Source organism: Pholcus phalangioides, unplaced genomic scaffold (genome assembly GCF_987345545.1).
Source record: "Pholcus phalangioides strain wild (caught in Gottingen) unplaced genomic scaffold, Ppha-v1.0 ptg000039l_1, whole genome shotgun sequence".
Lineage (NCBI taxonomy): Eukaryota > Metazoa > Arthropoda > Arachnida > Araneae > Pholcidae > Pholcus > Pholcus phalangioides.
In genome coordinates, this window is record NW_028301625.1 from 1,589,425 (window position 1) to 1,617,291 (window position 27,867).

At 34.7% G+C, this 27,867-nt stretch overlaps 1 protein-coding gene across 3 annotated transcripts in view; it reads left to right on the plus strand.

Moving 5' to 3' along the window:
• Tsc1 (tuberous sclerosis 1 protein hamartin) overlaps positions 1-27,867 on the plus strand; it is a 134,237-nt gene that overhangs the window by 85,713 nt on the left and 20,657 nt on the right. For all 3 annotated transcript variants that reach the window (XM_089253459.1, XM_089253458.1, XM_089253460.1), the window contains 4 exons: positions 1,695-1,861; positions 10,929-11,059; positions 13,674-13,770; positions 23,573-23,816. In XM_089253459.1, coding sequence (XP_089109585.1) covers positions 1,695-1,861; positions 10,929-11,059; positions 13,674-13,770; positions 23,573-23,816 — 639 coding nt within the window. The remainder of the gene's footprint in view (positions 1-1,694; positions 1,862-10,928; positions 11,060-13,673; positions 13,771-23,572; positions 23,817-27,867) is intronic.

Sequence of the window (27,867 nt, forward strand, 5' to 3'; positions counted from 1 at the left end):
TTGAAGATATTTAGTTGTTTCCCCTTAATGAGGGGCAGTGTACAGAATTTTCAAAGAGAATTTCTGAGTTTCTATTCCCCTGCGGATTTTCTCCCCTCCTGTTATGTATTGGAAATTACGGTACTTTTGTGGCTATCTGCCGGCATTCAAAGACAGTGGTCTATATGGTGTGTAAATTCACTGAATGTGCATTTTTTAAGAAATTGTAAAGGATTTGGAACGCATGTTCAAAGTGTAAAACATTTTCCGAGATCGTTTAGAAAAAAAACATGTGAATCTGTAAATACTCTACCTTGAATATCCAGTTTTGTCATCTATCTGCTATGTGGTAGTCACCGCATCTCATTGAAAAATCACTGATGTGTACGGAGAATCAGCTTTTGGAGGGGCAAAAGGGTTTTTTCCACAGAAATTGTGGGTCACTAACACTTAAAAATAATTTTAAATTAACATAGTACACAAGACTGTATTTTCTCCAATATTTTAATTTTGTACAAAAATATTTTTCATTTTCTTGGGGTACTCGGCTGTGGTACTCGGCTAAAAATACGATTTTCTAAGGTTTTCCAATTTTGAGTTGGCTATTCCTTTGAAAAAGCTCTGGTTGCCGCAATAATCCCACAAACCTACAATGCAAATATGTATACATTAAATTTCAAATCCACACATTACCAATTTGGATGATAGATGCAGGGCTGCAACTACGGGGGAGGGAGGGAAGCAGGTAGGTTTAATGTCCCGGGCTGTGGACTAGAGGGGGCACAGAATTTACCCTTTATAAATGCTTCTTCTACATTACACAGGGGGTCCAAAATGCATGCTTGCCCCATTTGAGAAAGTATATAGTTGTAGCCCTAGATAGATGGCACCACCTACTGAACACAAAACATGCTAAATGCCGGTCACACACATAAGCATATTGTTAAGTTTAACCAACACAAATCTGACATAACTCCAATATTCAGGTGTGAAAATATGTGGCAGTTAAATGGCAACAGATCAGAGTGGTGGACCATCAGAGAGCGAAAAAATAAAATCATTATACCAGGAAATCGCTTCGCAAGGATTTATATGAAATCTTTGCTCCTGTGAATAGGGAAGATAAGTGTCAGAGAAAGTGTGTGCTGAGAGAAAAGAGAGAATCTCATTTGCTTCAAATTTAAATCGGAAGATATTATTGAAAGAGCTAAGATGTTTTAAATAAATGAAAAGTCAATCAAGAAAGGAAATGATATAGATTGATTTATTGAAACATTTGAAACCCAAAAAACCAACTAGCTGAAAGTGTTGCTTATATTACATAGTGAAATGCATTGAAGCCTTATTCCACTGGATAAAAAAAAATTTATGTTGACTGAAGGTGTCTGCTAAGGGTATGTCCACACTTATATACAAAGTTGCGTAACAAATTGCTTGTGTTCTGCGACTTGTTGCTCGACAAATCATGTTGCACGATTTTGCATATGAGCGTGGACGTGTTCTGTTACTTTGTATATGAGTGTTGACGTACCCTTATGGGAAGTGTCTATTGTGGAGGGTTCCACAGTATTTTTCAAAAAGTTTTTTAATGTAATTAGTAAACGTGTCTATAGCTAGTTTCTTCAACACTTTTTTTTCTTAATCTTTTATTAACTGACTGAAAGATAACATAAAACAGTTTTTTCCAACTTATTTTTTATCTATTTATTTCACAGGAAAAGCACCAGAAGATGAAGTAACCATGCTTCAAGCTCAGATTATTATGTTACATAATCAATTGTTGTTCGAACGTCATCGTAGAGAGATACACAGTGAACGAAACAGGCGTTTACTTGGAAAAGCTAAAGGAGCTCAAGTGCAGGAAGAGTACATAGTTGCATTGGTTTGTGACATTTTTTAATTTACAATTTACTATAAAACATTTTTTTACTCAAAAACATCTTATAAGTCAGGATACCAGTTTAAAAAGTTGAGTCTGATGAAAATATAATTTTGATATATTTTATAGAAAAATTATTTTGAATCAGAATAACTTCTTCAGATCCCCTTCCCCCAGACAACATGTGTGAAGACAGCTTTCACTATCTCATTGCAAAGACAACAATGTAGCTAGTAACAAAAGTCTATCTCGTATATGACATCATCGAAAAGCACTGAAACTGTCTTGTCATATGACAAAAAATGATATAACTTTGAATCCTGTCATGCTATCATGTTATGTGAGGTGTTGTTTGATTTATCTTAGCAAGTTCTACAAGTGTGTAGTAAAAGAAAAGCAAATAATGAACATTTGAGAAGTGCTGTAACATATGGAAGGCAGATAGATCTGGGGCTCTGGTTGCTGAGATTTTCATTCTCTTGTAGAAAATTTGCTATGATCAATAAGCAGCCAGCAAGAATCTCGCCCATTGAAAAATTACTCATAAATATTCAGTTATTGCTAGTTTCTCGCATGCATTTTAAAGACAGCACCTCCAAAACTCGTGACATGGCCTGATGCACCCAAGAACTTTCAGAGGTTTTGTGGGTTCAAGACTGGTTCCATCTAGGGTTTCCAAATTCCTGACATTTTGGAGCCTTAGGGAACAGCAAATTGTATTTCCCAAGAATTCAGGAAATCACGTATTTAAAGTGGAAATTCGTTTATAGGACTCTAATTTATAATACTTTCTCATTTATATGATGTTTATCTTTGGCCTCAATTATTCTTTTGAAATATTACTTTACATATTATGTATATAAAACACTGCAATTAGACAAATACATTTAATACACCCTAGATTTTGGTTTATAACCTTTAACAATAAATGGCAAAATATGGTATTAAAATTTTGCTTAGATACAGTCAATAGATTTTTAGAAATCATGTTTCAAGCTCAAGTAAAATGCCAGAAATAACATTCTTCATAAAACGCCTTCAAAATTTTCATTCACAGATTGCTTGATGTAAAAATGCAACTCTAAGTGGACATAACATCAGTTCTAAGCATCATATATAAACAAAACAAGGCCTGGTGGAATCACAAAAAATTGGGAATTTCATAAAAAATGGAAAAAATCAAATTTTCTTCCAAAAAGAAATTCTTAATCATCATCTATTGATTTAAATTGTTTTTTCAAGGTTAGAAATTTTAAAATTTTTCGGGAGAATTTTCCCTAATTTTCCTACAGTTATCAATAAGATTTTACCTTTTTTTACTTTTTCTTTGAATATTTTAAATCTGTATACTGGAGATAAATGGCACTATGTCCATTTTCGTCAATATTGGAATAACGTTATTAATTTGCAGTGCTTTCGTCACACTAAACATGGATATAGGGACACTAAATCCTTTTCAAAATAAATAACATATATTAGCACAAATGATCTCCATAGAGAGACATGCTGTACTAAAAAAGAGTTTGCACCTAAAACTGGAGAGTTGAACGACTTTCCTGTAAAATTTCCCTTTTGTCACATGGTGTTTTTACCTCTGGCAAAAAAATTCAGATAGCAAAAAAAAGGTACATGTCTTACCTTTTCTATAGCTTCAATTCCACATAGACTTGCCACCAGAGCAGGAACTAGAGGGGGTGGGGGCAACTGCCCCAGGTGTCAGTATTTGGGGGCGACGGTTTTAGGTGGGAACAAAGAACACCGTTATAGAATTATCAAATTTTAATGTACTCGCCTAAAGTACCAAAGGATGTTTAGAGGTGTTTCGCGAGTTCGATACCCGGTTCGTCCTTGTCAGAAAACTTTCCTGACACGGGTACAACAAAAAATGGAGACTTGACCGCAGCATAAAAATGCAAGGAGATCAAGGGGCTAACGCACCCACCTCTCGATGAGTATAAAAAACAAGCCTGCTGTTTGCAATGGGCAATAAATTGTAGGTCCCGGTCGAATTAGCCCTCGTGGGCAGAAAATGAATGTGGTGTGACAAAAATGATCAAATAATCAAATTTTAATGTTGCAGGGGCGGGGAAAATCCTAGTTCATAACTAGGCTGATCAAATTTTTACGCATCCCTTTGATAAAAATAATTATTCATACATTTTTTGCACAAAATAACAACTAGAGAATTTGTCCAGATTTTGTTTTTGAATCTTCAAGTCCCCAATTTTCCCCCCTGGACTATTAGGCCTCAGAGGCTTTGACTTGTTTTCCCACGCAATCACAAGTCATGATAAAAATTTTGACAGTGTTGATTTGTGACCATCAAAGACCATTGGCTCTAACCTCCTTAAAAAGTGTAGCTCTCTCCGAAGTATCCCCACAGGGGTACAACAGAAATGGGGATATGGCCACAGAAAAAGATTGCTACCACTTTAAAAAAAAAAGTAAGTGAAAAATTCCTGAATCGCTCTTTTTTCCCTAAAGGGGGGTTGTTGTTTCGGACCCTTGTCCAGCTGTACATTTTCATCCCGTACTGATCTTTATCTGGAAATACTGCTGTTTTCTTCACATTTTTGGCCTCTCTACTTACAATTGTGAAATAGCCTGTCATTGTGATGTGGATGGGAAAGTAAAATTAATCAAAGAAATCACAAAAAAGCAGGGTGCTTTCTAGGAGAGTATCTACACCACTCTTTCTACTTAAAACGATGTTTCTTTTCAGATCTTATCTCGTGTTCATCTGTGGTGTTTCCCAAACAGGCTCATAAAATGGAAGAGAAAAGAGGGACTTTTTTTTGCTTCAGGCTCTGTATCATTTTCTCAGTATTGGGATTTTATAGTAGGCACAAGGTTACTTGTAATTTTTTAGAATTGGAAACTGGAAGCCCCCACCCCTCTGCCATGTACCTTTCTTTCCCAAAGAATGCTAGAGAAAATTAATTAATTTTTCAATGAATATTCCTCATTGATTTTTTTGAATTTTTTTTATATTCTCATGGTTCGTGCGGTCCTTGAAAAAAAAATTCATTTTCAAGGCCTTAAAAAGGAATTTTTTTAAGAATTCTGCTAGTCCTTGAAAAAAAACCCAGTGTTTTGCCAGTTGTTATTTGTTGGCCGTTTTATTTATTTTTTTCATGATCATAAATGATTGGGTTTTTTTTTCTTGCAACTTTTAGAGTTCAAAATGAACTTCTGATCACTGTTTTTTTCTTCAACTCGGTCGGCACGCTCTGGCTCCCAAACAACCCACTTCTAGGAAAACCTGGCTTTATGGTAACATGTATCCTGTGATTGTATGTAGACTTATTTGGAGTCGTTGGAAGTCATTAAACTTTTGTACTAGGTATTTTTTCTGGAGGACTTGAGAAATCAATATCTTGAAAAAAAGTTTCATAACTTTTGCCGAAATAATTTCAGCCTTTCAGTCCGTAAGTGAGCGAAGAATTCAGAAATTATTTCTCTTTCTAATTGTTTTTTTTATAAATTCATATATTATTTTACATTAATTATGGATTTATATTCATATTTCTATCATTTATTTTAAATTCTGAAATTTTTCTTTCTTCAAAATATTTTTTATTTGAAAAGAATCAAGTATTTTTTTTTAAAAAAGAAAAAGAATACCCTAAGAAAGAATAAGTAAAAATATTTAAAATTTTTCCACTGCGAGTAAATGAAAACTTGTGAAGTTATTTAAAAAAAATCTAAGGTCAGTTGAAAAAGGAAAAAGTTGAAAAATTAATTATTACAATAATCCAACAAACATAATTATGGTACTTAAAATTAATTTATTATTTCTTTACAAAAAATTATTGCAGTAAAAAAAAAAAGAGAAAATTGTGGAATAGAGACTCCGAAAAAATAAGTGCAAGAGATAAATCACTGAAAAAAAATATGTATTTTGTTCAATTTTTTTTTTGTTGAGTGATAAAATGAAGGAAGATGATGCTGTGAACGAGGGATTCTCCTCAGTTTTGCCCATAAGGCTGGTTTGTCTTTAGACATATGATTTTGTGTTCATCAGTGTGCATTCCTAGCTGCACACTTTTTTTTGCCTTTACATACACACTCTTGACGGCAGTTCTGAATTCAGGCCTGCCAACTCCCCGGATTTAGGCAGGAGACTGGATTTTTCTGGATTTTCTCAAATTTTCTCTGGATTTCGGCAGAAAATTAGATTTTACGCAAGTTTTCACGTTGTTGTGATGTCAATGGCTGCCGTCGTCGTTAGGGAAAATACCTATAGAGGACAGCCCTGTGGTCATTTCCGTTGAGCAGCCATAAAAATGTCTTGGTAGTTGCATTTAAGCAACTGGGGGGGGGGGGCAATGACGTAACTTTGTTTACGCAGCGTTTATCAGCAGTCATTTATCAGGGGCATGACCTTGGTTACTGAAATTCCTGTATAATCGTTATTGTATTCCTTTAAGCCGTGCGGTAAACACAAATTTTTTTTGTCAGCAGCTTTGCATTTTGAAGTTTTTTAATTGTTTCTCCTCCGATTAAATATATCTTCATAAACAAAATATAAAACTTTAAGCTATATAAAGTTAAATATAAAGCTTTTAAGAGTTCATATACCCAAGATTATCAATCACTGATAGCATCCACGAAAGGAAACACTTATGAAGAGATGGTATTTTTTCGTCCTGAAATATACTGAGATGTTATTCTGAAACTGATATTTGGAAAGAAAAGTGATTTGTCCCCTCCGGGAATCAAACCGGGCTCGTATTTTCTGGAGAATATTTCCAGTATATTAGCGCACTTGCTCGGTATGAAAGGCTGACATGGAATTATATTCTGCTCAGGGGCAATGCAGAACCTGCCTTGGGGGGGGGGGGGTGGAACTTTTTCTTAATTGATTAAAAAAAAGTTTGTTTCGAAAAAAAAATTGTGTGAAATTTTTTTTTTGATTGAGTCTATGATTGCCGGTGGGGGGGACTCCCTCGGGAGAATCTCCGGATTTCTGGAATTCTAAAGTTGGCACGTCTGTGAATTTGTTTACAGCTATCGCACATGTAGAAGCATATGTGTAAAGGGGCTTTTAGAATGGCCAGAATATTCAGTTTGATGCTAAGGACTTTACCATGTGCACCAAAAACTTTCAAGTCTATGCTTTTTTTAATACATTCTTCTGTTATTTGAATCATTTATTTTACATGAAATGGTTCAAAAGCTTTCTGAAAGTGACTTTGAGGTAAATCTAAAAAGTGATATTCTGAGATGGACATAAATTAATCAAGCTCGAGTAACAGTAATTCTGATGATGAGATTGTGCAAAAATTCAGATGACATCTGGGTTGTGTTAGGTTAGTGAGTGAATCTATATCCACCAAAACATTTGTTAGCTAGTATAGAAATACAGCCCAAAAAAAATATTCGTTAGTTGTGGTATCACTGAACTTCTTTGAACTTTTTCTATTAGCATGACATATTCAAATTAAAAACTTGCTTTCCGTACACAACCTATGCCATTTTTTTAAAAATATATTTTCATATAAAACCTGCTTTTGTACCTGGAATACAATTTGATCCTTATACAGTGAAATTATTCAGAAGGAAAATCATTTTATTTTGAAAAAAAATGTTAGCAAAACTAGGGGGTCTATTACGCGCATGTCGTTATGCCTGCGTTTCAAACGTGTTTGGGGTTTGCAATGCATTGTGGGATAGATTTATGTCACCATCGCTAAAGGTTGATTTTTCTCACATCGTTACTAGCGATTTTCATTATAGTCATCGCTACGTGAAACGTTAACTAACGAAAACCGGAGACCACTCGTTATGTTTGCGTTACGGAAATAAACATGGCCGCTCGCGCGTACATTTTTCGATGGTGAGAGCAACGGAGACAAATTAGTTAGAATTGGAAATTATTCATTCATTATTAATTTCTCAAGTTGTTCATTATAATGAATAATAATTCTCTGAATTACGTTCCCTAATTTAGTAACATGATTCAGAGACAGCATTATCGTTTAAAATGTTATCTGTACACATACTGATTGGAAAAAATTATTCATAGTGGTAAATCGTTATAAATTATTATACTCGGTACAAAGATAAATCACTCTACAAAACGTTTTTTTTTTTTAAATCTTGCATGGAAATGCCTTTATTCTAATCTTAAACTCATCTCAATATAAGAATATTATTTAACTGGTAAATCTCTCTATTGCGATGTTTACAAGACATTTTGAAATTCGCTCAATATTTTTTTTACATCTCGTTCAAAATCGACGTCAATATATATTTAAATGTCTCCAGATTTTCCCCTTCTTAATTCGTTTAATAACATTGATATTTTGTAATATCAATTAAGTATTGCTACTTTCTGTGCAGTACACAGAAGTGTAATGCAGTAAACACCATTACACACACACACACTATACTCTGCGCACTAAGTACACTATAAAAAATCAAAGTAAATTTTATTAATCAACAAATAAATTTTTTCTAATCCTCGAGTGCATTTTCTGATCGGAGTATAAAAAAGATGTCAACAACAGTGTAAATTTGGTGGCACTTCATTTTCATGTGTGAAACAAGGAAACCAATTTTCTAATTAATGATGTAAATAAAAGGTTACTTGTTCTTGATTTTAACTTAATATCAAGACGGTAGATAAATGTGTTAAAAACATGGTAATATATGATGATATTTTTGATAGTCGTTTTGGAAATTCATATCATCGAACTTCAATAGAAAATCATTTTTTAAACGTAATAATTTAGAAAATTTCTCCTCGCCAGTATCATGTGCGTGCATAGCCTACCTTTTTCTGGAATATTTGATGAAAATAAAAAGAATCCGGATGAATTAAAAAAAAATTTAGCTTAGGAAATCAGGGACAACCAACACACACAAACGCGCACAAATACATAAAATAATAATAACCAGGGTTGTTTGGTTTAAACCTTGGTTTTTTTCAAAAAATCAAATAAAAGTTGCCTAAATATCATTTTTTTCCCTTGAAAAATATCATATTGGTTCATTATTAGCAAAAGGTTTCATTTTTACCACATTTTATATCCTTGGGGTACATTCTGATGGTATATCTTTAAATGACATAAGATTTTATAAGTGGTTTTTTCAAAAAGTCTCATAAAAGTGGGCAGAATATATATATATATATTCAATAGTTTTTTTTATACTTTCACACACACACTGTTAAGCCCAGTTAATCAAGGTTCTACTGTATAGTAATAACAGATTTATGAAAAATAATCAGCTATATACAAGGTGATTATGATTTAAGTTTTGATTCCAAAACTATACAATAAGTACTGATCAGAATGATTTGAAAATTTGCATGGATACTCCTGAAGCAATGGAAGTTTCTTTTGCAAAAGAAAAAAGTGCAAAATGTGCAAGTAGATGATGCTGTACTTGGCCAGCAGTATAATCTATTTTGTGCAACCACATCATTTCAGCACTTCCACAGCATCAGTGTGTGGATAGAACGTCTATCAAGATGCACATTGCAATACCAGCAAAGCAGCTGCTGAAGACTCATTTTGACAGGATGCACCTTAACCCTTGCAACTTCTGGCTGTCGGGGTACCTCAAAATGTTATAAACAGTGGTCAGATTGCAAACTTTGGTGAATTGCAATCTCCAGCACATTCCCTATATGTTAGAAGTTCCTCAGGAATATTAACGGGATGGGGAAGGGCGCGTTTTTGGTTTAATAAAGCTGAATTGCAAGCACATCCACATTATGACCATGGCATAATTGATTCTGTTGTCGAACAAGAATTTTTGTGCTTTCAACCTCATAGCCAGAACACGCAGTGGACAACATATTTAACATTTTTTAAGTAAGTTGTAGTTATTTGTTCAATTACTTCGTTTTTTGTGATGTTTCCATGAATTATGAAATCGTGAAATGCTATAATTAAGTTATCATTTTGCCATGACTGGCTAGTATTTCCATTCTGGGAGCAAATTTCCCACATGTTGGATGATGTCATTAATTTTACATTTTTAAGTATTTTTTCCCCTTTACCAAATAAAATTGCATTTATTCAGGAATATTCATGTCAATTTTCAAGTCATTCAGACAATCATTCTTTTTTTACAGTGTTTTGAAATCAGAACCTTAGTTATAATCACCCTGTATATCGTAAATCATTGCTTATTAATCTGCATTATTTATGCTTCATTAAAGACATTATATTCACCTAATTTTTATTACTTTTTGCAAAATAGCTTCCTAATTAAGTTTCCTGAAAGTAACTGGAGAAAAACCTTTATATACTATATGGTTAATAATAACATTAAAAGAATTTTCAAACACACAGTAATCCATTGAGTTAAGCAAAAAATAATGAAATTGCAAAAGTTGGTTTTTGTTAAAATTAATAAATATTTATTGATTAATTAGCATGGGAATAGTGTTAATTACATTAATAAACATTTTATTTTAGTTAATTATTGGAAGTGGGAATGATTTTTCAGAAATTTCATTGTTTTTAATGTTGTTTTTAATGAAACAAAAAACCGGTTTAAACCAAAAAAACCTGGTTTAAACCAAAAAACCCGGTTTTTTAGTTTTTTTTCAAAAAACCGGTTTTTTTTACAAACCCTGATAATAACGCACGTGCCGCAGCACTCGTTGATATTGATCATGATTATCAGCAGCGGAGAAAATTATCTGATTGGTCCATCCCTTTCGGAGCTAACGCAACTCTCGGACCAGGGAGTTTTTCCTAAAATAGATAACGACATACCGCAGGTTGCTGAGAAAAATCAAGTTTTTGACGATGGTTGCTGAGATTTGCGTTATGAGGCTCGTTGAGAATTTGCGTTAAGGGCGTGACATCACTAACGACGTGCGCATAATAGACCCCCAGGGAAAAAAACCCTTTTTACGTATCTTAACTGTCCAAAAACCTCTGATAATTTGTTCAGAAAAATTAGGATATGCATAAATAAATCGGATACAGGTTATCTGCTATTTCTTTCTGTTGTATTTTTTTATTGATAGTTTTATTCTTGTTCAGCTTTTATATAACTTTTTCTAGTTCTTATATGCATCTCTTATATAATTTTCTATTAAAACTAGAAGGATCATGTTTTGTTGCTTGAAAAAGAGAATGATGATCTTAAAAAGGAACTAAAAGAGCAGTCTTCCTCATTCATCTTACTACAGCAGGATCTGAAGAAAAAACATGATGAAGCTGAAAATAATATTCGGTAAGGTGAAAAATTCATTAATTATCTATCTCATTGTTACTTTAAGAAAGAAAATTTTACCACATGTGTTGCTTGTTAGAAAAGAATAGTTATTAGTAATTAAAAGCTTAGGGTTTTTAAAAGAGTCATTTGATATAAGTAAGGTAAATCTCAATGAGCAGATAAGACAGTTGCTTTTAGATCAGTGCAACCAAAAGTATCACTCTTCAAAACATGTCACAAAAAGTTTGCACTAAGCAATTTGTGGTGTATTGTGTAAGTGACTCTGAGGAAAAAAAATTAACTGAAAAATATTGTAAAGCTTTACAGATCAAAGCTGAATAAAATGAAGTCAACATGAGCTTTGCATCATTGAAAACTAATTTTAGACTAATAAATTTTAATTGGCAATTCTTATTTGAGGTGAAGAATAATTGTTAGGTTCTTAGTTGAGGTGACTACCCTGATATTATTGAAAAAAAAAACAGTGATAGTGTCATGTAAGATTGCACAATGAAGGTGTCAGAGAGTGCACAGGCTTCCAAAATTGCTGACTATTGATCAAAGCAAATGTGAAAAGACATGAAAAAGTGACAATATTTACTCACTGTTCCAAAGAATTTTAGTGTTGCTTATTGACTGTGGATTAAACATGAATTCACCACTACCACACCACACCATCAAAACAAAAGTAAAAAAAATAGAAGAGGCATGGTGAAATGACAAACTTATGACATTTGAAAGTGAAATGACATTTGATTTTGATTTTTGTTTGGACCATGGCATTTCAGATATTGAGGTTCAACTATATTTTTGGACATTTCATTCACATCTGCAGCAAATGTTTTCAGTAGACAGAGAGAAAATGAGACAGGTTTCTCAGCTCTGACTGGAAATGAATGAGATTGCCATTGACTCCACTGTAAGACCAGCTTCTAATAAAATTGAAAGTATTTTTTACACAGCATTTTTTAGCAAATAGAAATTAAAGTAAATAAAATATTGAAAAGTTAGAGAATAAAAATGTTAGTAACATCTTGTATAATTGGAAATATTTTTTTTTATACTTTATACTTGTTTCATCGGAAAACATTGGGTCAAACATAATCAAAATCATGGATAATGAACTCTGCAGAATACCAATTTTTTTTTCAGTTCTTCCCATTCTGTCTATTTTACTGATATCTAAGCCTATTGAGTTGTGAATATGCACAAGCATGTTCAGATAGTTCGATTCTAAGAAAATAAATTTCTGTTCTCTGCAGTAGGTTCTCTGGTAGCAAAATAAGATTTATACAAATACAACGCCACAACAGGCAAAATGCCCAACGAGGTGGCTGAGAAAAAGATGCCTATAAAAATATGGATGTCATATATTTCAAAAATATAGCAACCCAATTAAAAATGCAATTAACAAAAATTGTAAACAATATATACACATGATAAAATATTATACAATGCCCATAAAGAATACTTATGGTTGTCTTATGCTAAGTATGGATAGCTTCTCGATTTACCCAAACATGTTATCGTATTTCTTATTAAATGCGTTAATTGTGTTACAATTTACTACCTCCGGGGGTAAGCTATTCCATTTATTAACAACCCCATTAGAGAAAAATTCCTTTCGACACCATAACCTCACCAATCGATACTGGTGTCCCCTTGTGAAAACAGTCGATTGGGGGTGTACTAAAAGTTCATGGTCCATGTTATCCATCCCATTGAAAATTTTGAACACTTGGATCATATCTCCTCGACACCTGCGTTCATCCAATGTAAACATATTCAAAAAATGACCCTGCAAACTGTTTTTTATTTCGGTTATTTTCCCGGTTTTTATGAATTTTTAAAGTTCTACAGACTTTTTTGCCCACCCTGTACTTGTGCCAGTAAACTCTAAAGTATTACTTATGTAGTGCTTTGAGAGGAATAATATATGTGTGTCATTTCCCACATGCACCATAAAACCAATTTCTTTAATTTGTCTTTTTTAACAGTATTTTTTGATACACATTCAAATCATAAGCGCAAACTTTGCTACAAACCAGCACTACCTATTTAGATGCCATTCTTTTTATCTGCTATCATTATGTGAAATTGTTTATTGTGGTCTTGCTTTTAGATTGTAAAGCATCTTAATAGCTAAAACGCAATAAATAATTCTTTTGCAATGATTTAAGTCTGAAATTTCTTTAATATTAGCTTACCTTGCAACTTCATTTTCAAAATTTTGTTGGCGTCGTCCATAGAAAGCGGCAATGCTCTTGGCATCTTTTTCTTATAAGATGCCAAGAGCATTGGCACCTTTTTCCGTCTCTCCTTACTCTCTCTCACCTTATTCCGTCTTGCCATGTACATAAAGATTTCAAGCTTTGTCAGGATATACATGTGTATTCACTGGTTTCCATAAACTTTCAACAAATTAATGATGAGAAATAAATTTTTTATAATTTTATTAATGTTGTTTATATTATTAAAGGAATGTTTTTTTGTTTTTTTTTCATTTTCTGTGAAAAAAAATTGTTTCATTATACCATGTGCTACGAAAGTTATACTGAAAAAAACAAGAGTCTGTTGACTTTTTGGATATAGTGTATCAAATCAGGGTAACATATTTTTATACTGATTTCAGAAAGCTTCTTTTGGAAAATGAAAACATATGTTACGCAAACAAAGAGCTGCAGAGTATGTTGGTTGTTCAGAAGCAAGAAATTGATAAAATCAGAGAGGTTAGGTGTTATACTTTTCACTTTTCTTTCTTGTTTGATTCAAATGAAAATTTTTATTCTGTAGCATTATATTAGTGTTTCTTGACCTTTTTTACCCATGCCCCCCTCCCAGTCTCATACAATTACTGCATTTCCCCCATTCTGGGAAACAGCGAGAGAGACCCAACCATGTCGTGACTACCCATATTTTCTTGGCATGACGGGAAATTCACGTCACAAATCCTGGAAAATTCTTAAATATCTAAACTCTAAGAATCGATTGAATTGTTTAATTTGAACCCTGTCTGTTCTCTGCATTTTAGTATCCTTTTCACATAGTTTTAGCTTTATGTCTGCTTTTTTACCACAAATCTTCGAACGGTATATTGCAAATGTTCGATCCCCAGAATATTCATTCCCATAGATTAGATGATATAAATGAAAAATAAGTAGACTATGAAATATTTTTGCATTCTTAACCATATATTTCATTTGAATAAGAGTGAGAAATTCAAGAATTGCGCTGTAAAACATGTTATTGTAATACTAAATCAACAGCATAATGTTCTCTATCTTATTAACATGGCAAAAAACCATCGCTATTTTGTATCAAACTGGTGATAATTAAGTAAGAGCAATAAATGAATGTCTAATTTCCATTATCAAATTTCTGAACTAATTTGCTACAGTGGAAACTATTATTTTATTCCTGTTGGCATATTTATTGAGTATTTTATATAGATTTCTATTAATCCTCTGCCCCAAAGCAGAATGTTTAGCACTGTTCTGCGACGAGCCATCCTGACTGGAAATGTTCTGCGGTAAAAATTCCCATACATGCAATAGTGTTTTTTTGCACTTTTTCTTAAATTCTTCCAAATTGTTCTGCAGTAGATAATTGTTCTGCGACGTACATCGCAGATTTTGGCACATTCTGCTTTGGGGATCCTCTGAATATATCGTGTGATCCTTATTGAACCTCGCCTTTCCTGACATACAGGGAATGGACCAGACTAACATTCAAAAAGCTGGTGTCCACCGATTTTCATGGCATGATGGCTAATCTGGTACCCTTTGTATTTGCTTTGATGTCTTATATGGAAGAGTAAATGACTTTGCCTAATAATACTCAAAAAAATCGTCAATGAATAAGGTAAATACCAGGAAATACTGAAAAATTCATAATGCATTTCGACACTATGGGTGTCATCTTCAGAGGATAAGAGTATCACGCAGACCAAGTTTCCCACTTGGATTGAGTACCAAATCTTCAATCTCAGTTGCTCGGCAAAACAGGAAAACGATACGTCTGCCCAAGTTAAAAATCGTGGCAAGAATGAAGCAAAGCATCTGCGTGTAAGTCTTTTGCAACAACCTGTTTGGCTGCTTGCGAAATGGAGCTATCCGATTGGTGTATTCAAATTTTCTTTAAATTCCTGCTCGTAATGAATTTAAGCCATAGTACTGCGATCGGTGGTGTTGATTTATTGTAGTTTACTAATTTACACTCATGTCCATAAATTGAGGATCCAGTTCAAAAAATGTTATTTATAAGATTCTAAAATGTAGTACTATGTACAATAAAATGATTGTCCAATATACGGTTACTCACTCAGACCCTTAAAAATCACGGATGAGATATCTCGTCAAAATGCAAATGGAAGAAATTCATTCCAGCTCCCTGTTTTTTTACCTCTTTCTCATCATTGCAAAGCTTTATTGTAATCCTATGAATGAAAGTTATTTTTTCTCCTCATTCTTTCTACACTCATGTCCATAAATTGAGGATAATGCCAGCTCCGGCAAATAAAGGTTCAGAAACAAAACAAACGTTACTTATTCATAAAGCCCATTTATTAAACAAAAGATAAAGAACAAAAACGATGGTGTATGATACCATTCATAAAAACTATGATTTTTGCTCCCTGGAGCAATTGTAAAAAATATCTCCTTTACAAAAACTTACTATTACATGGTTGGTATAATGGTTAATACATTGTATGTCTCCCATGCGATGAAATACAGTCCGTACAACGCCTAGGCATGCTGAGTATCAAATTATCGATCTGATCTTGGGGAAGATCACTCCACTCAGCAAGCAATGCTCTCCGAAGTTCCGGTACACATGTAGGAGGTGGTTGACGGGCTGCAACTCGTCGGCCAAACATGTCCCACACATGCTCTATCGGATTCAAGTCAGGTGAGAATGCTGGCCATTCCATACAGGTTATATCCTCAGATTCAAGGCATTCGTTTACGATGTTTGCTCGGTGAGGACGGGCGTTGTCATCCATAAACACAAATTCTGCGCCCATGGCACCCCTAAACAAACGTACATGTTGTTCCAGAATGATGTCCCAATAAATTTGGGCTTTCATGGTTCCGGTTTGAACATGCAGATCTGTTCTGGAACCCAGTATAATTCCACCCCAAACGAGCAATGCTGCACCACCGTAACGGTGTCGTTCAATGATGTTGTCTTGGTGGTAACGGGTACCTGGTGTTCTCCATATGAAAGTCCGACATGAATCAGACTGCAAGCTAAACCTGGACTTGTCGGAAAACACCACACAAGCCCACTGTGACGATGTCCACATTGCGTGTTCTCTACTCCAGGCTAATCGCTGCCGATAGTGAGTTGCCGTGAGCGGAACACATCTGACAGACCTGCGAGCATATAGACCAATATCTCCCAAACGTCTGTACACGGTTTGCCTTGAAACTGTGGTACCCGTGGCTGCAGATAGCTGACGAGACAGGTCGGATGCTGTGCTCCGTCTGTTTCTTTTGGCAGTTACTGCCAAATACCGGTCTTCATTCGGCATTGTAACTCGGGGGCGAACTGTACTGTAACGTCTACTGACATTTCCGTTATTTTGGAATCGTTGCCAAAGCCTAGAGATGACACTTTGGGCAATTCCAAGTTTCTCGGATACATCCATCTGAGTACGCCCACATTCCAGGCGACCGATAATTCTACTACGTAAAAAATCATCCACATGCGTCCTCTGCATTATAACTATTCGCTTATGGCACTGAGCGCCTTACAGAACTCTTGTGAACAATTTTACTTCTTCGCCACCATTCCTTATGTACCCCCCTCTTACACTCTCGTCATTGTGACGTACTATCTGCATCATCTGGTGGCTTCCTGAAATTTGCATATCAGTTTTGCAGATGTGTGTGATAATTCTACAGGTGAAATTTTTACTTTAGATTTCGATTTCCGTGTGATTCTGAATTATCCTTAATTTATGGGCATGAGTGTATTTTTGAAGGCCTGGATGTATGTGCCTTTAAGTTACAATTTGTTAATTCAAAAATTAGCCATGATCTCAATTTATAAGATATGAATAAATCTCACCTGTTTATGTTGACAACAATCCACACAGATCAAGATGACTTCTCTGGGGAATCCAGACAATTAGTGATAGGCAATCTGAACGACAGAAGTTCATGATCACAGTTTGTTAATCAGCACATCAATGACAAAGCACATGCTATTAGCGGAAAGATTACGATCCACGAGTCACAGCACATCCATGAAGTGGCTCATGCTATTAGTGGGAAAATCATGATTCATGAATCAGCACATCAAGATGTGGCTCACAGAGACATTGGAAGTTAGTAGACGGGAAGACGACACCCAGATGATGATTTTGCCACATGAGGAAGATGATGGCCATCACTGTTCATTGTAAGCTCCATTGAAAATCATGGAATGCCATACCGCCAATATGCGGACATAAATCACATTACGATAAGTATCACTCACATTGAAAACTTTTTCTGACTAGAAATACACGAACTCCTTGAAGAACTAAATGAGAAAAATCATCATTAGTAATCAACGACTACCCGGATCAGCTGAAGTAGTTAGAAGCACAAAGAAAAATTAGTCACACATGTTAACAACTAGCACAACATCATAACACGTTAGTAGATTATCGTGAAGAGCCTCCCTGCTCAACACGTGAAGCCACTCATTAGCAAAGCTGGATAAATGAAGAAGGAATGCGATGATGTGGTGTCTTGCAAAACTATAGTTAAAATGAACAGGTTTTTTCTTGGACTAATCGGCGTATGGCAGGCATTCAGCACACTTAGAAATTGATGACGTCACTTAGTGGATTTGCATACAGACATATAGAGTTAATTTACTTAGAACACTATTACGTTTTGGTGTCAACAGTCTCAACAAGATGGAGGAAGTTGATCAGACTCTCCCCATATTGTTTACATGGTTATGATAATTTGAGATCATGGAATTATTATGATGAAGGAGCGGAAGCCTGCAGGTACCTCCGCCCGTGAGACAAGGTAATAATTCATTTCAGTATATATATATATATATTTCAACATAGAATATCATGACATGCATAAATAAGAAATATACGAAAATAAATCTTGTGACTTAGTGTTAATGGAACATGTGAGCCTGTAAGGCAATATGTTACACATGCAGGCTCTGCATCCAGAGAAGACAAAAGGTGGATGTCAGTTGATTGCTGAATACGTTGTGGGTTCGCTCACCATATCTGACATAAGCAGCATTGTGAAACACGTGCGCTGGAGTAGGATCACGTGCTGTGGGCGATGTAAATTATGCAGACGGCATCAAAAGCATACCTGGTGTCTTCAAGCATATCCGAGAATCGTTTTTACGTCATCATAGACTGTGCAATGACATCAGCAGCTGCCACTTTCAAACCTCTTGTAATAATTAATCAAATAAATCTTTTTGTAGTTATTGTACTTTTTGTTGCTCTGCATGCGTGTTTCTTAATTTTCACCCTCTCAATGTGGTTTGCGACACTATGTTCCATTGAATTTTTTGTTCCTCTTGATATCTACTAACAACCCTCTGAGTTTATCGTTCCATTAACCAAACACCCTGTATATACATTATGTGGATGAGTTTGAATGGAAGTTATTGAATGTCGTGCCCTTTTCATTTTATAGCAGGTATGTGGATGATACTTCTGTGCTTTGGGGCGGTTCCAAAGATGACTTGCAGCAATTGCTACTCATTATGAATGATATAGACCCTTATGTTCAATTCACAGCTGAATTTGAAACAAATAATGAACTACTTTTCTTGGATGTATTAGTAACTAAACAAAAATCATATTTTTGAACCTCTGTCTATCATAAGCCTTTCTCTGTCTCACTACCACCTCATTCTAGATCTTGCCATCCCATGCAACAGAAACTTTCAGCATTTCGTACTTATGTCGTGAGAGCATTGAATATTTGCTCAGATCGAAACACATTAGACCGTGAACTTAAAACCATCAGAGCAATTGCTAAAAACAGGGGGTTCAACCCGAGATCGTTGACGAAATGAGTAGGAAATTCATGAAACCAGCACGAAAAACCACTTTGGAAAATATTGCTGAGAAGCCACTCAATGAAAGTGTAGTTATACCATATGACCCAATAGTCTAACTTAAGATCAAGCTGATTCTCAAAAAGTTTAACGCCACAGATGTGCCTACTAAAAACTTTTGTTTCAAACCCCTTGAAGATGCTGTACCACAGAATAAACAATGGGATATTTATGGTCCATGTGGCGATTGCCTGCTTGGCTACATAGGACAAACATGGAGTCCCGTAAAATCTTGATTAAATGAATATGCTCACTGTGTTAAAAATCAAGATTGTGAAAAATCTACCATCGCCACTTACTGCTGGCAAGAGGACCATTGATTCAAATTTTAGGAAGCAAGAGTTTTTCAAAAAAGTGAAAGCCACGGTGGATTTAGACTTCTACAAAGGCACATACATCCAGGCCTTCAAAAATAAATTAGTAAACTACAATAAATCAACACCACCAATCGCAGCGCCATGGCTTAAATTCATTACGAGCAGGAATATAAAGAAAATTTGAATACACCAATCGGATAGCTCCATTTCGCAAGCAGCCAGTCAGGTTGTTGCGAAAGACTTACACGCAGATGCTTTGCTTCATTCTTGCAACGATGTTTAACTTGGACAGACGTATGGTTTTTCCGTTCTGCTGAGCAACTGAGATTGAAGATTTGGTACTCAATCCAAGTGGGAAACTTGGTCTGCGTGATACTCTTATCCTCTGAAGATGACACTAATAGAGTGTCAAAATGCATTCTGAATTTTTTGGTATTCTTGGTATTTGCCTTATTTGTTGACGAGTTTTTAAGTAGGTGTTTTAGAGCTGTGCTTCCCCAATCACCTGCCATGGCTTCCCCTTTTACTTGACTTTTACCCCTGGCCTTCTCAGAATATCCCAAGACCACAAGGGGATCACATGGTCCCTGATTGACAACCACTGCATCAGATAATCACAATCATTTCTTATAACTTTTGCCCTTGTCTTATACATAACAATGATACCTTTACATGCAGATTACTGGACTACCCTGTTATACAAATCATCATTTATTATGGTAGTCACAATACTAAATACAATTGAAGAAACCGCTTTAACTTTACACTTTGAGTCTAACCCCCCCCCCCCCCCAAGTCAACTACAATTTGTATTTTGTTATCACAACTGTTTTCCAGAAATCGCCATGCGTAGACCAGTTCAAAAAATTATATGATGTTGCTCATGTATTTTAATAGTTCTTTACTTCATGGTTTTTTTTGTCTTTTTTTTTTTTTTATCAGACATTCTCCCTCTCACCTAAGGATAGGATTACTTATACTCCCTGCTGTTTGAAAAGTGAAAACTCAATCAGTGGGCTACGAAAGTCACAGATAGGTGTGGATGATATCTGAAATTTTTGAGTGAGAGATTGTTAAAAGGAAGCTAAATACAATTTGTTTTGTGTGAGAAAAGAAAAGTTCTTCTTATTTTAGACAATAAGTGCTCATTCATAAATAACAGATCTCTCTCTTCAATCAAAATACAGTCAAGCTCCACTATAGTGCCAATCCCGCTTAGCGCCACAAATTTTCAGGAGAAAAAAATCTTCCATATAGGGATTATAATGGGGGAAAAAAATCTGCTTTAATGCCATCTCATAATATCAACTATTGTTTTGATTGTATACAAAATCAATGTGTCATTTTCGAAGAATTTCCACATTTCTTCTGCCATCACATTTTACTTTTTTTTATTGAAAGGAGTTGAGAATTTATCCTTTTAATTTCGCTATTATTATCAGTGAGCATAACAACAGTTTAGAGAAAATGACAAAGAATAAACAATGGTTTAGTCAGGGGGTCTTAGAAAGCACATTGAATACTTGAACATGTGTAGGGACCTTAGAGCTAACCAACCAACGTATTTAAGGAAACAGATTTATTGACAAGGGAAAGTGTACAATGAGCGTAGTGCACCAATTTGTTCAAGCTTTCTAAGAAAAGTCATGTTTCAATGTTTATGTTCAATCATGTCAAAAGGAGTTGTTCCGTCAATATCTGAGAAATGGGAAATTTGTGATTATCAAACCAATACAGATTAAAAGCAATGCTGCCTTTATTTTCCTATGTTTATTTAGTTTTTGTACTTATAAAATATGTCGCTAAGTTTATACAGAATAAAAATAATTTCAAAAATGTATGTTTTGTCTCTTAAGTTTTATATCAAAAAATATTTAAGTAATTTTTGTGTACAGTCTTAACAATTTTACAAATTTTCTCAACTTAAAATTGAATGCGTGTAAAATGTGTTATTTTATTTATTGAGCAAGACACTGAGATTCAGTAGTTCATAATGAACATGTGAATTTATGTAATGAAGCTTCTCTAAAATACTATTCTGACCATGATTCCATATAACGCAAACTTGTTACAGTGTCAAAAGTCTTTGGGACTGATGGTGCCATTACAGCAGGATTCACCTGTAGGCTTTTTTCTACCTGATGCTGGATTATTCTCAGTCTAAAAAGTTTTTGTCAGAACTAGTAGATAGAAAAGTTTTAAAACTTTATATACTGTTGATACATTTAACATGTTCTTAAGCGTAAGATCAAATGAAATCTTGCTTACTTGACATCTGTTTAAGTTGACATGCTTTTCAATCCCCTTATGGTGTCAAGCTATCAAGGTTCACAGTACTAAAAGCTAAATTATAGTAATTGATTTGATAAAAAATTCTTTTATTAATTTTATGGAACTATTTCCCAAATTGTAAAAAAATACAGGAATAAATAGAGAAATACTGTGATCTACAGTGAAGGTGAGGAAGCAAACCTTTTTAAAATTACTAACTACACTGCTTGGTCAAAAAAGAAAGCCATAACCTATTTTACAGTACCTATTGTGCAAGCCTCAGGAGGAAATGTTTTGATCTGAGGTTGTTTCTGTTTTTCTGGACTGGGTTCAGTATTAAGACCTGCTAAAATGAAGTCTGCTGAGTATTTTGTCATGCTCAATCACCATCTGTATCTATCAATAGATGTTACTTTCTCTGATGACGAAGGCATGTTCCAGAATGATGATGCTGTTATACATTTGTCTCAAACATTCTAAAAGTGGGTGAAGGGGGAAGAGCATGGGTCATTATTCCAGGGGTCTGTTCAGCTGAAGTTTGAGTCAAGAAAATGGACCTTTCACAAAATTCAGAATCTGAAAAATTTACCCGTTCACAAAATACAAATTTCACAAAACCAAAAATTTCAGTTTTTTTTTTTTAAATTAACTAGATTGCTTTGCTTTCAGCTAAATTACTCGATTTCACAAAATTATGGATCATTTTCACAAAAAACAGGGCCCTCTCTCTTTAAAGAAAGTCTGGACAGCCCTCTGCATTCAGGCACTTGAATTGTATAGCACATTGTATGTATACCAGTGTTTCTCAAAGTGTGCATTGCTAACCTTTCTCAGAGGCATTGTGGTGAGCTGGGGATATTAATTTTTATGTCTGTCTATGCTTTGAAGCGTTCTTTTATATGAGAGAATATCTGCTAAACTGTTCTGGGGAGCTGAATGAATGAACACCAGGACTCTGTTGCCAGACTTATTCCATTGCCGAGATCTCTTCCAGCCCAGTTTTGTGGCAGAGTCAGAAACACTTTGTAATTTTTTTTTTGGCTTAATAATATATATACAAAAATATACAAACATACAAAAGTAGTTTGATGTTGGGCACTGTAGCGATTAACAGATTTTTGCTGTGTGATAACTAAAGCTATGACTTTTATGACCTAAAAACTGTTCGAAAATTCTCCATAAGAATGTTCTGGGGAGCTGCGAGGGAACCATGAATTGGGTGAAGTAGCCACGGGTGACAATAGTTTAAGAACCGCTACTCTATAATGTACACTGTCTGGCTAAAAACAAAAGATTAAAAACAGAACACTCAACACTCACACTCATTGTCAGATCATCTTTAGCAAATTTAAAAACATATTTGTCATGGCATTAATTTTATGAGGTGTCACAATATCTCAGCACTCATTTTTAGATATGGCTTGGTGGAACTTAACCCAAGACTCCTCTCTAACAAGGTCCATAGTCTCCTAATTGGATTTAGAAGCAGAATGGGTGAATGACAATCAGAGTGTCTGAATGATGATTTTTGCTCTTTCAATGACTTTTACAGAAATTGAGAGAAATATATTATAGGGCATCATCATTCTGCCATTATCATCAAAGAATAAAATATCCATTGATGGGTAAAGATAGTCATAAAGCATTCTAAAATATTCAGCATACTTTGTTTTACTGTTGAACCTAGTCCAGAACAACAGAAACAAGCTCAGATCACAGCTTTTCCACTTGAGATTTGCACAGCAGGTGCTATAAAATGTTTTTTTTCTGGCTAGGTAGTATAGAATGATTGCATTTTATTACTTGTCATAAACTATTTTTTTATTCTTGTTGGGTTCTATCACAGGCAAAAAAAGAATGTGAATCTAAGCTTTTAGATCATCGATTTCAGCTTGAAGTAATGAGGAATAAGCTTGCTAAAATGAATACCCTAAAGAAAGAATTAACTCATGTATGTAAAGAAAACATAATGTTGCATGAAGCTAGTCATCAATATGAAGAAAAGCTTCGGTTTCAAGCAGAACATATGCCAGATTCACCACACTTTGTAACACAATATGTGAAAGATACTGCAGCACTTGAAATTGCAGGTATTTGTAAAGTATTATTTTCAATAAGCATTGTTATACTTACACTCATAAGCAAAAATTAAGAATATTATTGTTTTGAGCAGTTTTTCTCACAAGAACTAATTCTGTTCTCACAAAAATGCTCCCAAGCTAAACTCATAGAATTTGACGAAAATTTTACAGGCGTTAGAAGATGGCTCAAAATATGTACTGTGAAAAAAGTAGCTACGGCATTGCAACAGAAAAGCTGTAAAACATGAATACAAATCAACATTTTTAATGCCAAATGCAACCCTACTTGATGAGGATTCAGAAGAAAAGCAGCAAATTCTTAAATGAACTGTCCATGTTTCCTCCGAATGAGTTTAAATCTGTTGTAAAGTTATTTGTGGATATTTTGCATTCAAAAGGGTTTAAATTGAGTTTGAATATATATTTTTAGTCGAATCATGCATTTCTCCTACACTGCTGTTTTACATAAGTGAAACAAATTAGCAAGTTGCAATAAGTTTTTGTTGTTGTTTTGTTTAATGCTGAAAAGTCTTTCGCATGAAATTGTATTGTTGTATACCTCGATGTTTTTGAATCTATTTTTTTAAACCAGCTGTGTCTTTCAAATAGAAAAAGGCCACCACATATTAATGTGTTCAATGTGGTGTGGATTCGGTACCGCAAATTCTCTGTTCAAGAAATGGAACTGACAGATTTTACAGAAGCCAAAATAAATTTAAAAAATAAAATAATGGAAATTTTGAAAGAACCTGAATCTATTTGCGAAACGTTTAGTGATGAAGTGGAAGACACTTTGGATTTCGAGTCATTGGTTGATGAAAGTAAATTTGAGAATTCTGATTTTGACATTATAGATGAAAATGATGAAATTTATGTAGGTGAAGAGTTAAATGAAGTCCAGAGTATCCCATTTGAAACTAAAAAAGCAGCTGTTTAATACTAGCGTTGCAGTAAAAAAAAAATGAAACATCACACACAAATCTATTCAAAGCAAGTCTAGATTTGTAAAAAGTTTGTCTTAAATATATTTGTGGGAAAATCAAGTCAACAAATTTGGTAATAAGAGGCACAAACTATACAAAATTGAAAAATATGTTTTTCATAAGTTTCAGGATGCAAGGCGCAGGCATGTAAACGTGCATGACTCTTATTTGAAAAATTGGGCTTGTAATAAAGCTCTGTCCTTAAAAATGTCATTCAGAGCTTCTGGAAAATGGCTCTGTAATTTTAAACCGAAATGTAGAATTGTTAGCAGAAAAATTACTAAAATGATCGCTCAGAAGCAGATTTATGAAGAGGATCATATTGTAAATGCTTCAAAAGCATATGTAAATGATTTATGTGTATTTTTTTAAGAAATCACAGTTGAAGGATAAGCAGATGTTTAATACTGATCAATCGGGTTTTAATAAAGAAATTCATTTGGGGAGAATTCTTGATTTTTTGGGTTCAAAACAGATTGAAAGTGCTGCACAATCTATCCATGCTGCGACCCATTCATATACTGTAATGCCAACAATCAGCAAAGATAGAATGATGCTATCGCCTTTATTTATTCTAAACCTAAAGGACAATTCAGAACCCAAGTGTGGCAGAAAATGTTTCAAGCTGATAATATTTATACTGTTTCAAGCTGATAATATTTATACTGTTTCAAGCTGATAATATTTATACTGTTTCAAGCTGATAATATTTATACTGTTTCAAGCTGATAATATTTATACTGTTTCAAGCTGATAATATTTATACTGTTTCAAGCTGATAATATTTATACTGTTTCAAGCTGATAATATTTATACTGTTGCTTCGAAATCGGGGAAAATGGGATAGAAAGAACTGCTCAAATATTTATTGGAAGTGTATTTTTAAAATACACCCAATGAAACTGTACTTTTAGTGGATTCTTGTTCACCCTTCAAAAACAATTATTTGATTGATAGTGTTGCACCACTGGGTAAAATCGTTCATGTGTTTGTGATGCCACCCAAAACCATTCATCTAATACAACTGCTTGATAGGTACTGTTTTCGAGTGTGGAAAAATGTTGTTCAAAAATTTTCAGATTTAGTTATGATTGAACAAATACAAATCGATTTGTTTCATCGAGACAACATTTTTAAAGTACAATCAATCCATTGCACACAACCAGTTTTTTACACCACGCTACGTCAACATGTGGAAATATTCATACACAGAAACACATTCTGGGTATTTCAAGAATCCTGTTGATTTTATATACAGGCATACATGTAGCACAGCACCTTGGCATATTCTTCTCTGATTTATTGAGCTATTTCTGAGGTTTTATTTTTAAGCCTTTTAGCACAAAACTGTTAGATACTTTTGAAGAGATATAGTCTGTGATGGCATTGTGCAAGCAGTTTCTCGAGTATGTTTCAGACATACTTTATTTGATTTAAATCAGGAGTGTAAGCTGGCCATTGCTTGCGAATAGTGATATCATCACTTCCCAATCCTTTTTCATGCTTGATAAAGATAAGCATTATCATCCATCTTAAGATATTCAGGTCCCATTGCTACCCCAAAAAATATGGACAAATTACTGAATGAATGCCAGAACTCTGCTGCCAGACTTACTGTGTTGCTGAGATCACTTCCAGTCTGGGTTTGTAGCAGAGTCCAGAGCACTCCTGTGTTTATTGAGTCAAAAAAAAGATGGACACATTACTGCACAATAATGTCTTGGTATGCTGGTCAACTTTCAAACACATGCGTGAATCCAAAATTATCAAACCCACATGAGAATTCCAGGACTGTCAACAATCCCATCCATTGGAGGATTAGACTATTTAACTGTACACCTTGTAATGAATTGGTACATGTGTAGGAATGTGTTGTGTGTGTACATATGTGTGAGAAGATTTCTACCTATGACGCCACCAAACACCAACTCTGGCCATATCATTATATTGCAATTTATTGCCATCAATGAGTTGGGTAGGAAGTGAAGGTGTCATCTATCAGTGGTCGCCCCAAGCTCATTAGGGAAAATATCTTGTTATCTATACTCTTCCCCCGTTTTAACCTGAGACCTGACCATGGGCAGAGATATGCCCCCCCCCCCCCCAGCATCAAAGGTGAAGTTGACTGATCTAATGTATATATGCATATATGAATTGACATCATCATCATCGTGCCCTCCCCAGAAATAATGACAGTGTCCCCCAGACTTCCAAGTCTATCTCCGCCTATGGACCTGACTGCAACCTTCATGGTAGATGAGCATCTTACCACCACATCACTTTGGTGCGTAGGGGATTAGTAGCAAATCCTCCAATGCTCTTAATGTGAATCATTTCAAAGGGGAACAGGGATCCATCCCTCAACAAAACAGACCCATTGCCTATCTGATACCAATTTTCACCGCGCCTGGTTAAACAGAATCCTTATTGAGTGCAGTTAAACTGAGATGGCACTTCTCCAGCACAAAACATGCATAACTCTGACATCATAAATACATTGGACCATATACAATATGTTATACAATATATATACAAAGCTTTGCGTATGTATAATACATACACAAAACTTTATACTACAGTTCATCAGAAACTCCCCATAGGAATGTTTACGAGTTGCATGCAAGATGTAGTAATGGTTAAACTGAGGCATCAAATGAGCTTGCAGATATGATTTTAAGCAATTTGTACATGATAAACCTTGAAAATGTGGCCCCAGTGACAGCAGAAAGACTTCTACAATTCTCCTCCTACATCTTCTACAGGGTGTCTACCATCATGGAATAAGAAAAAGGTCATGGAAGTCCCAAAAGAGGTCACAAACTTCGAATAAAGGTCACAGCTTTTTTTATGATTCTCCAGAGAACTTTTTTAATTTTTCCCCAAAAATCTAGGCTTTGGAGAAGCTGTGGTATTCAATATTTTTTCTTCTCTCTCTCAGGTGTCTTTTCTCCCTTTTTTTTGCCCTGGGGGGTGGATGGGTGAGTAGCAACAGAAAAGAATGTCAATGTGTAGTCACCCTACATCAGGACAGACATTATATGAGTGGGGCAAAAAAGCTATTTAGCTTGGATGAACAA